Source organism: Microtus ochrogaster, chromosome 7 (assembly GCF_000317375.1).
Source record: "Microtus ochrogaster isolate Prairie Vole_2 chromosome 7, MicOch1.0, whole genome shotgun sequence".
Taxonomy (NCBI): domain Eukaryota; kingdom Metazoa; phylum Chordata; class Mammalia; order Rodentia; family Cricetidae; genus Microtus; species Microtus ochrogaster.
In genome coordinates, this window is record NC_022014.1 from 34,281,564 (window position 1) to 34,294,917 (window position 13,354).

Consider the following 13,354-nt stretch of genomic DNA (forward strand, 5'->3'; position numbering starts at 1 on the left):
CTCTCTCTCTCTCTCTCTCTCTCTCTCTCTCTCTCTCTCTCTCTCTCTGTGTGTGTGTGTGTGTGTGTGTGTGTGTGTGTGTGTGTGTGTGTGTATTAGGTTTAATCCATACTGAGACTCTTCAAGGACTTATGACAATAAGACACATTATTTTTGAGTTCAACTCACTCTGGTCACTTTGATACTTCCTAGTGAGAAAAGAAATCTAACCCAAGAAAGAATGCTAAAAACGGCAAAGGAATTTTATTCCCACAATTTGATTGATTGCTTCCTATTCTGAATACTCAAGAGATTATAAAACAAAACAAAATGAAGCCTTCCCTGGCTGGACTTGGGTTTCTCCAGCTAGTCTTTCACAAGCAGGCAACACCAGAAAACACAAAAGAGTGACAAGGATCCAAGGGCCAGAGGGGGCCCAGACCAGCTTTTGTCAAAAATGGCTGAGGAAAGCGTCTAAAATCAGGTAGACGAAGAGTAAGCAGACTCAATCTGAGCTAAGGCTTTAATGAATCAGTTCTTGCATAACAGAAGGTTATCCTTCACCTGGTCCCAGACCAGTAAGATTTCTGTCCTGTTCCATGTACGCCCCAAACTAAATATAGGTAACATAGAGGGGGTATAGTTGTCAAAAGCCAGGGCATATGTGGCTATGGCCTGGGCACTGGGGACAGGTTCTCTGCTCATGATGGCCAGGAGGCTACAATCATGATAACAGAAGAATGCTATGTTATGCTGGACTATGCTCTGACTTGGGATACTAACTAAGGCATCGTAAGACTAAAGAGGAAAAAATGTCAATCCAAAGGTAAGTGAGACAAACACTTTAGCAGAGAGAGGCTTGGCAGCATACAGGGAGAAGGCCTCTCCTCACACTGCAAAGGAGACCTCAGGGCCACTGGTGACTCCAGACACTGAGCACAGTAACCGCCCCACCTGGGCCCTAGTGTAGGAATGCAAGAATCGTTCCCACCACAGTCCTGGCAGGGCTTTGGCTTCTGTGTGCAGCCACCCAGAAGCCATGCGCTTGGCTCACTCAAGAGGCTATTTGGTGATTATTGTTATATTTTCGTGGATATGGAAAGAGCCCAGAGCTGGTTCAATCTTATCAATGTACTCAATCGGATCAGTTGTCCAATTTTATAACTAATGGTCCCTGATCAGAATCAAATAGTGCAGACCAGTTTTATAACGAATAGGTCCTTGATCAAATCGAACCAAAACTACATGGCTGCTTTCTGTAGCCAGGATCTCTGGGACCCTGATGGCTGAAGAGTTAGGCAGGAGCTACATGTGGCTGTTTCTGTCAGAGAACATCCCAGAATGCCAAGGAGGTGGAGCACACAGAAGGCCTAGATGTGGGACAACCTGGGGTCACATAAGTCTATCATTTTGGGGTGAGTTACTTCCTTTTTCCAAACCTGGGTGTTTTTAAATATAGGCTGCAGGAAATATCAAGACAGACTTTAAATATTGGTCCTACTAAGATCAAACAGACTACCATTCACCTCATTCAGCATACAGCAAGAGCTCAACACAACCAGTTTCGGCCACTTTACACCTAGAGTGATGGGTTTTGGCAAATACGCGTTACAAGGTTTCCATGTTTTGTTTGCTGTTTAAAAAAAAAAGAATAGTTTTAAAGAACACATTTTACCTCCACTACAATGGGGAGAATGCCAAAAGTAGAGAATGCATTAAATCACCAAAATTAATTTTATCTGCACAAGCATCCATGTCCATCTCTTGCACAAGAGATGTCTAAAGCAGATGCACTAAAGACAGTACCATCAACCCCATCAAACGAAACACCGCTGACTTCCTGGGAGCTCTGAAAGAGCAGGTGTAGCTAAAAAGTGATGTGGATTTTTTATAGTCCATTATAAATAGTTTTAGAATTATTAAATATATATGTTATTTTTACACTTGTTATAAATGTCACAGGGGAAATGTTTGGAGGGAGATTTTCATGACTCTGTTAAATGAGAGGCCCAGCTCTGCAACTGTGTGGTTAAAACAGCACCCAAATGACAGCCTGCCACCTAGACCGGGACTTCAAGTCTGATGATGCTGTCAGAGAAGAGGGGTGCCAGAAAAGTAAGCCACTCCGCTATAGGATGCTTCATTCTATTGGTTCTCCTGCCCTCTGCCATGGGGCCTTCTCTCCACCTCTTCCATGTTGTCACCACAGCCCACATCCGTACCCCATCCCCAGCATCCCCAGCTCTGAGGCCTACTCTTCCTATGTTTATAATTGAAAATGAAAACATTAGAGATCTGTTGAAATGGCTCAGCAGTGAAGAGCACTTGTTGCTCTTGCAGAGAAATTGGGTTTGGTTCCCAGCATCCACATGGTGATTAACAACTCTCTGTAACTCCAGCTCCAGGTGATCCAGCACCCTCTTCTGGGCTCTGCAGGCACCAGGCACACACATGGTACACAGATGTATGCACAGGCAAAACACCCATACACCATACACTTAATACACATACAAAACACCATACCCATAACTAAACCTTTTTTAAAAATAGTTTTTTAAAAAGCCCTGTGTTTCATTTGTCTGATTCCCACTTTGGCTTTTCCCGTTTTTCAAGCCCAGTCACTTGTGCAAAGGCTCTCTGTCCATAGAGGGAGTTTCGGGGGGGGGGGGTTCATCCCTGCTTCACATTGCTTCTGCCATCTAGAAGCGAAAGACACTGTCTCTGTGGAGAGCCAGAGAGAGTGCTGTTCTGAAACAAGCCTAGGGGGCAGGGTGTCATCCTGTCTGGAAGCAACAGGTGCTATGAGGAGGGGAAGCAGCCAGCCCACACAGGCCCTCCAAAGTAAGGAGCAGGGACACACAGAATGTCTGTAGTGTGCTTAAGAACAATCAGCCTTCGCTGTCCCCTAAGCTCTTCTTGACTTCTCTGTTGGCTTCGTGTGGAGCTTGGGGATAATTTTAGATATTTGAACCACACAAAATAGCACAAAGATAAACTTTGCCCTCTGGGAGATGGGTATCATTTACAGATACAGGCCAAGTATAACATACTGTTAAAAACCAAGACGTTCATCTCGGTCAACTAGACTGGGTATGGTAACACAAGCCTATAATCCCAGCATGTGGGAGGCTGAGGCAGTCAGCCTGGGCTACACGCAGAGATGTCATCTCCAAACAAAGCACACTAACATCAGAAAGTACCCTTCTTTCTATTCACTCTGGAATTCTTCCAAGAACCCCAGAGTGCCGGAAAACCATAGCCCTCAATGCAAGCAATTTATATGTGCGCACACACAAAGGTAATGGCCTTTACCTCTCTGCTAAGCATGTATGCGCTATGGCTGCAGCTTCTACAGTTTGGAGCATGCCAGTAAAACTTGTACAGCTTTCTCTTTCCTTCAAAATCCTGCAGACAGAAGACTCACTTTTGTCACAGACCTCAGTAAGTCAGCATTCAATAGAACTTCTCTTTCTGGACTGAGATTTGGACTTTTCACTTAAGGGAAGCACTTCGTGCCTTTTCTTCCTCAAGTTCAAGCTGCCAGCATCTCTACTCCTGCACTTGTCTCACTGTTAAGTGAAATAAGGATTAGTTGCGTTGGAAGCATAGGGGTACTTGGAGCGTGGAACCGAGATGGCTGCCAAGTGGGTAACAGATAGGTGCTCTATACAGTGCGAATGCACAGGACGCAGGGGTGACTCACACACTAAGTGGAACAGCATAAGATCTCATCCTGCTATCCAGAAAGGCACCAAATTGAAGATGCCCAAATTCTTTGTTTCTGGAATTCTCCACTAAGATTTTCAGCCTGTGATTGGCCACTGGAAAGAGAAACCCAAGCTACTATTTAATGGCTTTCACTCAATGAACCACATCATGCACTCGCCTAGTTTATTTTCAATTCACTTGTTTTTCTGTTCTAGCCTGAACCAATGTCTTGTAGAGGGCTGCTCAATTTGGGTTTTCTTGGGACTGTCATATTTACATGGGTTCTGGACCCAGAGGAAAATATCCCACAGATGAAAGTTATGTTCAATGAATAACATCAGGGCAATAAACGAGACCTCAGCAGAAGGCAGTGCTGCCCTCAGTTACTGCGTTACTTGATTGAGGTCACTTCTTCCAGTGTCCCAGTTATAATGTCCCTATCCCTCCCCTTCCAGCTGTTTTACCCTGACTCCATCTGTCCTTGGGCACGGGAATGCAACTTTGACTTCTGTCCCAGGAGTTAACCTGCATCTGGAGCGCACACAGCAGGAACTCCAAGGGTTAAGCCAGCTTCTGTATGCCTCTTGTTTCCTTAAGAACCGCAGGACCCTCCTCCAGAGCCTGCGCCACACAAAGTCATCTGGAAGCATTTCCATCTGAAGCCAGCTCTCAGAAACAGAGGCAAAACGCACTAACAAAAGTAATCTGGGGCATATGGCATTCCTTCCCCTACACATTTCTAATATAAGTCCTCTAATCATTTGTATCTTGCTTTTCGGGTTTATTGTCAAGTCAAGTCTCTTTTATTTCTCTCCAAAGAATAAACTACCTGACTCAAAGAAGGGAACTGCCCCTACCTAAAAGAGGCAAAACGCAGCAGCTGGGCTAGGCGGATGGTACCTGTTATGTAAGTGTTACATACTTCGTTATTCTCTGTCCCTCTCTCCCTCTCTCCCAGTCCCGTTCTCCCTCTCCTCTTCCCCTCTCTGTCTCTCTCCCTCCTCCCCCTCCTCCTTTCCCACTCTTCCCTTCTCCCACTTTCCTTCTCTCCCACTCTCCCTCCCAATCCACTGCTCAATTTTCTCTTCTAGAAGGCTACAAACACAACCTGAGCAAGCACCTCCGAGCTCTGGCAAGGTTTACTGACTGCTCATTTCACCACTAGATGGCGCTACACAACACATTCAAAGGAGGCTGTTCTCAAGCGAGAAGGAATTTTGTTTATATCCGTTCAAAGAATCTCTCTTGCATTCCTAACGGCAAGTACTTAACTGCATTATTAATAAACACTCCCCCTTTCCTGCCACACATCTGCCGTCATCTGACAACTCCCGAGACTGCTTAAAACTCTACTCTGTGGTACAGAACTCAAGTGACCCAAGGACTTGCGTTCAGGTACCTGAGAAATGCCAACCAGACAAGGATGGTTATCATTGGAAGCAGGAATTAGGAGAGAACCGAGCCCTGGCTCAGTTCCTACAGCTTGGCTTCACATATGTTTTCTTACTAGTTGTAGTCATATACCCCACAGAGATTTTTAAAGTGTATCGAATTAGCACGCATCCTGAAGTGTTGAGCATCTGATCAAGGTGAAGGGCAGAGGGCAAGTGTTGTTTCCGTGCCGTTTCCTCCCTTTGTGCACACAAGAGAGCCACGTATCTGGTGAGAAACTTTACTTCCACAGTTTTAACTCATTACTTAAGGATAACAGAATTCTCCGACTTCAGGGTTTAATTCTGTTGGGAAAAACAGACCAAGAGACTACCCTAGATTATCGAGTTTTGGAATCTGGTTTTTGGATGGCGTGCCTCAGAGGGAGCTAGGCTACTTTCAAACTTGTGATCTTTCCAAAAAGCCTCCAGAGTCCTGGGGTTACAAGGTGGGGCACTGTGCCTGGCAAAACCAGTTCTCTTTATAGACCCATACCTCTATTAGGTGGGGGTGGAAGGTATTTCCTCCTCGGGAAAAGAGCTACCTATCCAGGGTTCCTGCCTGGACCCAGCAATAGCATTGCTGGTGACTACAGTTTGCAGTTGTTCAATGTGTCCCTGGGAGAGATGACCGGTTCTTACGGCTGTTTACATCAAGGAGGTTTGTTTGCTCTGTGACCAGCATTCTTCATGATGTGAACATCTGGCCTATGTAAGGTTAGCCTCTGCTGTCATTAATTGCACAGGCCCACTTTCTTCCCATGACCCGTCTGAAATACAGACTTGGCACTTATTCATCCCGAGCCAATCAACCGGTTTATTTATATGAGACAAATATTTGGGCCAGAGTATTTTCTTTTAAGGGAAGGTGGGGCAGGAGATCACAACACTGTGGGGGACTTCCACCCAGAGATTATCTTTGCTTTCTCACATGAAGTAAAGCAGCACACAGCACCCTCAGATTACAAGGGGAGACATCCAGGAGGAAGTACAGACTCAAGGTATTTCAGCTCCAGGATAATCCGAGCCTCTTCTGTACCTGGCACATCTAAGTCATTCCCTAAACATTTATTGAATAATTTAATTAATCATACAGATTTTATCCCTTCCCCATCTATTACATATATCCTTCTAGGCACATATACATGCACACCACACACACACACATGCATGCATACATGCACACATACATACTCACACGCACACGCACACACGGCTGATTCAATTATCAGTGACATCTCCAGGAAAAGAACCCAGAATTCAGACAAAGACAGCAGGTGGGAAGTATATTCATGGAAGAAATAGCTCCATTTTTCTCCACAGATATGAACCCCTTGGACTCAGGGTTCTCCCCAGCCTGTGTTCTTTGCTTACTCAAGGACACAGTCTCTGGACTTCAGTCCTTATGACCTTGCATGGGTGGCCAGAATCTGCACCTCCTTTGGCTTAAATTTCAGACTCTGTGCAGAAGGGGATGGTGGTGCAGAGGGTGGGAATGGTTCCTGGAGGTCCTCTGCAGCTGCTCCCAGCTGCCACAAAATGCAGAGTTCTCCCGGAAGCCGGAAGTTGCTCTGCTAAGTTGACTCTCTAGTGGCCTTGAAAAATAAAGCCATGATCATGAAAGGTTAAAACTTTCACATTTTGATGAAGTCAGGAGAACGCTAACTCCAAAACTGAAAGCTGAGTAATCGTCTATCTTTACTGTATGCTATAATGTGATAGTCTTTTCTGCTTAAATGGTCTCGACTTGCTAATGAAGGGAATTAAAACGTGGGACGTGCTAGCACCAAAGACAGCATAAAGAATGCTTCCTATTATGGCCCAAATAAAGATATAGGGTGTTAGAGGAGCCACATATAAACATGTATGTTTTTGTGAATGTGTGGATGGATAAATAGATACAGAACAGACAGATGCATACAGGCTCTCTGTATCTACAGGTTGTACTTCCAGAGACTCAGCCAACTGTGTATGAAAACATACAGAAAACATTACATCTGTGTTGAACATGTCCTGACTTTTTTTCTGTTATTGTTCCCTAGACATTACTGTAGCGGCTCTGTACATAAAACTTACATTGTATCACGCATTATAAATAATGTACACGTGATTTAAAGTGCAGAGGAGGATGTTTCAAGTTATGTGCAAATATGGTACCATTCCTAGGAAGAACTTGAGCGTCTGAAAAGTTTGACGCTTACCAGGGGATGGGACCAATGCCCCACAGACACCAAAGGAGGAGTGTATATACACATGAATATGTACATGTATGGTTTATTTAAATAATTTACAGATATGCGTCCTTTGTCCCCGTAGGGAAAATGGAATACACTTTCTCTGCAGATGTAATAAACAAGCGGGGACAAGGCTCCTCTCATTCAGTTCAAAGTTCACCTGCCCTTGAACTGCAATAGTGGCCACTGCTTTTGACTCCCAGTAAAGATCCCTGCATTTTGGAGAGTGGAGTTATTTCCACTCGCCTTTATGATCATACCACTCGTGCAATGGAAACAGATACAGTTCACTTTGAATGACCGCTGTCACGTGGCGTGCAAGCCGCAGACATTTGTTGCACTGATAGCGTGTCTGCTAAATTAAGTCGTGAGGAATGCTTTTCAAACCCAACAGGGTGGAGTTTCATACCCAGAATCCTCCACTGGAGTGTCCTGCGTTGTTAGGAACAAGCCTCCACACACAAAAAAACATTGCCAGGAGACTTGTTGAGACAGCAAAGGCTTTAAATCAATAAGAAGAACCTCCTGTTTAGATGTTGAATAACACATTCATTTGCATTTTACTATATTTTTTTTCAAAGATGGACTTATACTCTATGCTGGAAACACAGCTTATGTTTTATATTCTTCTCAGTGATGAAAATATATAGAAACATCTCATCAACAAGAGTTTCTAAGTCTCAAACTCCTTTTCCAAGAGATTTCTTCAAACTTCCCAAGAGCAAGTTTTCTCCCTTCATGAGGACAGTAGGGGGCACTGCCACAGCAAACTGTTAACAAACATTTGAGAGAGAGAGAGGGAGAGAGAGAGAGAGAGAGAGAGAGAGAGAGAGAGAGAGAGAATAAAAAGAAAGGAGAAACAAAAAGAGAAAGGAAAGGAAAGATAGGAGGAAGAGAGAAAGAAAGGATGAAAGAAATAGAGAGAAATAAAGGATGAAAGGAAAAGAAAGAAAGAAGGAAGGAAGGAAGGAAGGAAGGAAAGAAAGAAAGAAAGAAAGAAAGAAAGAAAGAAAGAAGAAAGCAAGGGAAGAAAGAAAGAAGCAGAGACTAGACATCTTTTTTATTTTCCCCATGACAATAAGAATCTAAAAATAAATATATATTACCCATATTTTTCTCTTCCCTAATTTTCTTCTCTTTAATTTTTTAATAGAAAGTTTGTTTTTTTCCTCTGCATGTGTATACGTGTCTGTGTGTAGTGTGTCCATGTCTGTGTGTCTGTGTACTGTGTGCGTGTGCGTGTGTGTGTGTGTGTGTGTGTGTGTGTGTGTGGTCTTAAATATGTGGTAGAAATTCTCTCTTGCAGGTTTGGGGCAATTTAGAAAGGTCTACTCAGATCCTTGTTCTATATATTAGGTAGATATAAGTAGCCAAAATGCACAGTAACTTCAAGTTATTCTGTGTGGGATTTTCTCATATAGAGAGTTAAGTCTTCAGTCTTTCTCAAGAACATCAAACTCCAAGTTCAGAGTCAAGAAGAAAAAGAACTGTTGGGGAAATTTCATTAAATAATCCCATAATCCAGGCTCCACAGGTTGTTGTTTTTTTTTAAATGAGTTTTTCATATTACTCGGTGAGCTTAAATTTATGCATTCAATAAAAAAAACACTCACTGTGAATGTTAAAACAAAGACATTGTTCTGACACTTGGAAAATTAAATTCACCAAACCATGAAGTCTACTGTGCAGTTATTTTTGTAACTGCCATAAATTGCTTTTTAGAACTCCTCTGCCGGGGGTAAACAACCCGAGGAGATCTCCTTCATAGCTTACCACCAGTTTCCAAAGGCCAGGGCAGCCTCAAAGTTTATGACTTTTGCTTTTCATTCTTTCCCTACTCGCTCTCTCTCTCTCTCTTTTTTTTTTAAGTAGTTGTGTTTTTAGTTACCTTGAAACCTTCCTGCTTTTACACGATTTCAAAAAGTTCCACAGAAAATCAGATCCAGGTCTGTGGATATACTGTGCCCTCAAATATACGGTGCTGGAATAAGAAGAAACAATCCTACCTTGTGGAAATAAAGTTTATAGAGCAAAACGAAAATAAAGGAGGTCAGTGCTAAATATTTCACCGTATTTAATAGGACCTCAGAGCCTGCGGCTGGCCTAGAAATCTCAGACTGATGGCTTGAAACGCGTCCCCCCCTCCCAGCACTGTACGAGGCCCAATTCAATTCGAGAGGCTATAGATAAGAGCTTTAGGGTGTTTAGCCATTCCTTTCCCGTGTCCTTGAGGAATAGCACAGAACGGCCTTTGTGTTCAGAAGAAGGACCTGTTGTCCAGATTCAACAGGTCAGTTTTTAAGAACTTCCAGAGGGTACAAGGTAAATGACGGAAGCGTGGGCAGGGGGAGGTTTTTAAGTGGCTGATGGTTTTAAATGATATTTATTCGCTATCAGGGAAGGCTGATTGTTTTTCTTTCCAGTGAATGGAAAGCTGCTGTTTTCAGAAGTGTTTAATGTTTGAATCTGATTTTTTTTTTAGGACTAAACTATAAATTCAGCCCCTGAAATCGATCTGAACGTGTTCTTGACCCTACACGCAAATACACTCGTCACATCATGCCCGTCTCTGTTTTATGAATGGTTCCTTCGCTGTATCTCAATTGTGTCATAACTTTTCTAATATTGTTTCAGTTATAATGAGAATGAATGTTTTATGAACAGGCTGAACTTTATAAAATGGGAAAATTCTAACCATATGATTTTTCCTTGAACTTGGAGGGCGGGGTGGGGATGATGAGTATTTTTTTTTTTTCACCGCAAACTCAATCCAGGCCACACTAGAGTTTATTAGAGTTTGGCTAACTCTTATAGGTGATCTGGATTTGACACTGGAGAATAAGCTTACCTTGCTTTTTCCACGATTCTTTTTATATCTATATATAAACTTCTTTTCCCTTTTAAATTAGCTATCTTATTTGTAAAGATAATTGTTCAGAGCTCTTTGGAAAAGTTTCTGTCAGGACAATGGTATTACCAAGGAAATGTTCTTTAAAAACTCAACGACTGGTTGCTGGCACTTGCTGGGACATAGATTATCGGAACTACATGGACTCCCGGCACTTGACACTTTTACTAAGTCTCTATATGACTTACCACTTTGGACAACTATCTGGCAAAGGGTCAAGGCAAATAAATACTGGGGCAAATACCGTGTTAACCACAGGGAATTACCCTCAAAGATAAAGGAACAGAAAGAGGCTTCCTTTAGTGGGATAACCCAGTAATGACGAACAGGTTTCTGACTTTAAAGCAAACTCTCTCGAGTCTTTCTTTTTCTTTTCCTTCATCTGAATACAAGGGCGACTTCAATGGGCAGGCTGTTTGCGGGAAAAGGGATTCCTGGGGATTAAAATGAAGACAACCCCCTTTCCTCTCTCAATCTGCCCTTCTCAAAGGAGAAGGGAGGAATGAGAGCCCTGTAGGGGACAGCTACTTCTTCCCCTTTGCCGCCCCTCCCAAGCCTCCCCCTCTGCCCTTCTGCTCAGCTTGCTCTCAGAAATACCCATGGGGGTTCCCCGCGCTCACCGGTACCAGGCGAGGCCCTTGTGGTAGCTGCGGTCGAAGAAGTGAGGCTCGGCGCCCACGGCGCGCACGTCGGGGTGCACGCGCAGAAACTCCAGCAGCGCCCTCGTGCCGCCCTTCTTCACGCCGATGATGATGGCCTGCGGCAGCTGCTTGCTACCCTCGTCCAGGAGTAGGGCCAGGGTCCCGGACTGGGCCTCCGCCACGCTGCTTCCCGCCCCGGAGCCTCCTGGAGCCGCGGTCAGCCCAGGGCTCTGCTCATCCTGGTCGCCGCTGTCTCCTGGCCCGGGCCGCCCGCGTCTCCGCCTTTGCCGCAGCTGCAGGAGGCGCTTCCTTTGCGCCCCCGCCGGCCACGCCGCCAGCTCCCTCGGTCCTGCAGAGACGCCGCTCCCCGGGACCCCCGCGACGGGGCCTGACCCGGGCTGGCAGCGCTCGGCCAGGCAGTAGAAGACGTAGAGGGAAGTGAGTAGCGAGCAGAGCATCAGCAAGAACTTCCTGAAGATGCTGCGCGACAGTGGCTCAGCCGGGCCTGGCTGGGCACCGGCGGGGCCCGAGGGGGCCATCCTAGCCACAGGCGACTGACGACCGGCGGGCCATGCTAGGCCGGGACTGCACCAGGAGCCCTGCCATCCCGCTCGCTGCCCTGAGGCCACATCGCCTGAGCGCCCCTGCCTGCGGGAGAGGTGCCCCGCGGAGCGGCGGCCAGAGCTAGAGCGGGGACCAGAAGCCGCCTGCGAGCCCTTCTCGGGGTCCCGGGCTCCGGACGAAGGGGCAGGAAGTGGGGTTCGGGGCCGTGCTTAAGAAACCATCGTCTCGGGTCTGAAATGTGCTCGTGTCCTGAGCCTAGTTGGGCAGAGCTCGGCGCCCCGGGTCCCCGAGAGTCGCCGGACAACGCAGTCTCTGCGGCGGGCGGCGGTGGCGAAGGCGCTGGGCTCAGCAAGGTTCCTGAGCGGCCACTCGGTGCGGATCTCGACTCAGCGACCCTGCATTCTTGGCTCGGCCCCTGTGGAGGGGACGCGGGGCTCCCGGTCCGCAGAGCTGTGTGCGCTCCGGACAAAGCGAGTGACCCTTTTCCCAGCCGCTGGCTGCTCGCTTTCCTGGCCCTCCCAGGAGCGCGCTCAGAGTCCTGGCTCAGATGGTCTCAGCACGGAGCCAGGTCCCCCTTAGCCCTTCGGTCTGAGTAGAACTCGAACCTTCTGGCCTCTTGGGGCTCTCCGGAAGTCTACCCACTCCTCTGGGACTCCAACTGGGAGCCTCCTGGAGTGGACCCTGTGCTCGGGACCTGTCAGTGGTCGCTGCCACTGTGCTCCTAGACGCTCCCTGCAGCCTCCTTGGCCGCTACCGCCACACGTGGGACGCGAAGGACAGCAAACTTGGTGGTGACGTCAGTGGCCCAGGCCAGACTAACCCAGGGATCCGCGCCAGGGTGCCGAGCAGAGGCTCATGGCCCCTCTAGAGGGGCCAGAGGGGTGGGACCGAATTAAAAAATGAAAAAAGGCGGTGGCGAGGCACCGCCCAGTACACTGGGGAGGGCGGGGGCGACAGAGGCGACGCCCCTTCCCCACAGTCCCCCCTCCCCCGCCCAGGTCTCTGGGCTGCTGTCAACTGACTGTTAGGGCCTCTGCTTGCCTGGATCTGATGCCCACCCTGTCAGCCCCTCGCCGGATTAGGGATTCCCAAGTCTTTCCAGCTCAGTTTAGCCCTTAGCAGCCTTGACGCTCCCCAGATCCCAGTTCCTGTTTCTTCTGGTCCAAGCTTTGGCATCCCTATTCCTTTCCAGCTCACCCATTCCTATCCCCTCCTTCTCATCTCAGAGATTTGAGAAATTTTGTTTTCAGGAGTTCTTGGCGGCTCCGGCAGGCCACGCCCCCCGATTTGACCGGGCCAGGAGAATTCTTCAGGGTAGATTTGACTTCTACTTCACTGTCCACCAAGAGCCCTTGACAAACCCCTAGAAAGGAACCCCTTAGGAAAGAGATCAATAAATAAATCAAAAGTAGAAATTAAGATTTTTTTAAAATGTGAATCTAATTCCAAATCCATATGCCCAGTTATTGGTAAAGTTCACTACTTTGCGTGTGTGCACCATTGCGGTATGTGAGGCTGTGTTTGCACTCTTGGAGGCTTAAGAATTCTTTTGTAAACAGTGATTTTCTCTTCCTGTTATTTCCCCTGACCCTGGATACCCTTCCTGTGGCCCCAGAGCAGGTCACACAGGGGTAAAATCTGCCCCTTGCTGGCTCCTGGGGAGGTGGTCAGTAGAATCTGCAGATGTTGGGTGCTTCATTGTTTTCTTTGGGATTACTCTGTGGGGATTTTGTTATTCATTTATTTTTATTTTATGTGTATGCTTGTTCCGCCTGCATGTGTGTCTATGTACCACTTGGGTGTCTGGTGCCAACTGGAGGGTGCTGGATCTCTTTGAACTGCAGTTACAGACGTTTGTGAGCCTAAATGTGGGTGCTGGGAATTTCACCC

General features: G+C 46.6%; 1 protein-coding gene across 1 annotated transcript in view; it reads right to left on the reverse strand.

The window, feature by feature from the left end:
* Positions 1-12,847, reverse strand: part of Hs3st3a1 (heparan sulfate-glucosamine 3-sulfotransferase 3A1) — a 98,435-nt gene extending 85,588 nt beyond the window's left edge. Inside the window, exon 1 of the mRNA XM_005349868.3 lies at positions 10,880-12,847. Within this exon, the coding sequence (XP_005349925.1) occupies positions 10,880-11,439 (560 nt within the window). The 5' untranslated portion in view covers positions 11,440-12,847. The remainder of the gene's footprint in view (positions 1-10,879) is intronic.
* Between the last annotated feature and the right edge of the window lie 507 nt (positions 12,848-13,354).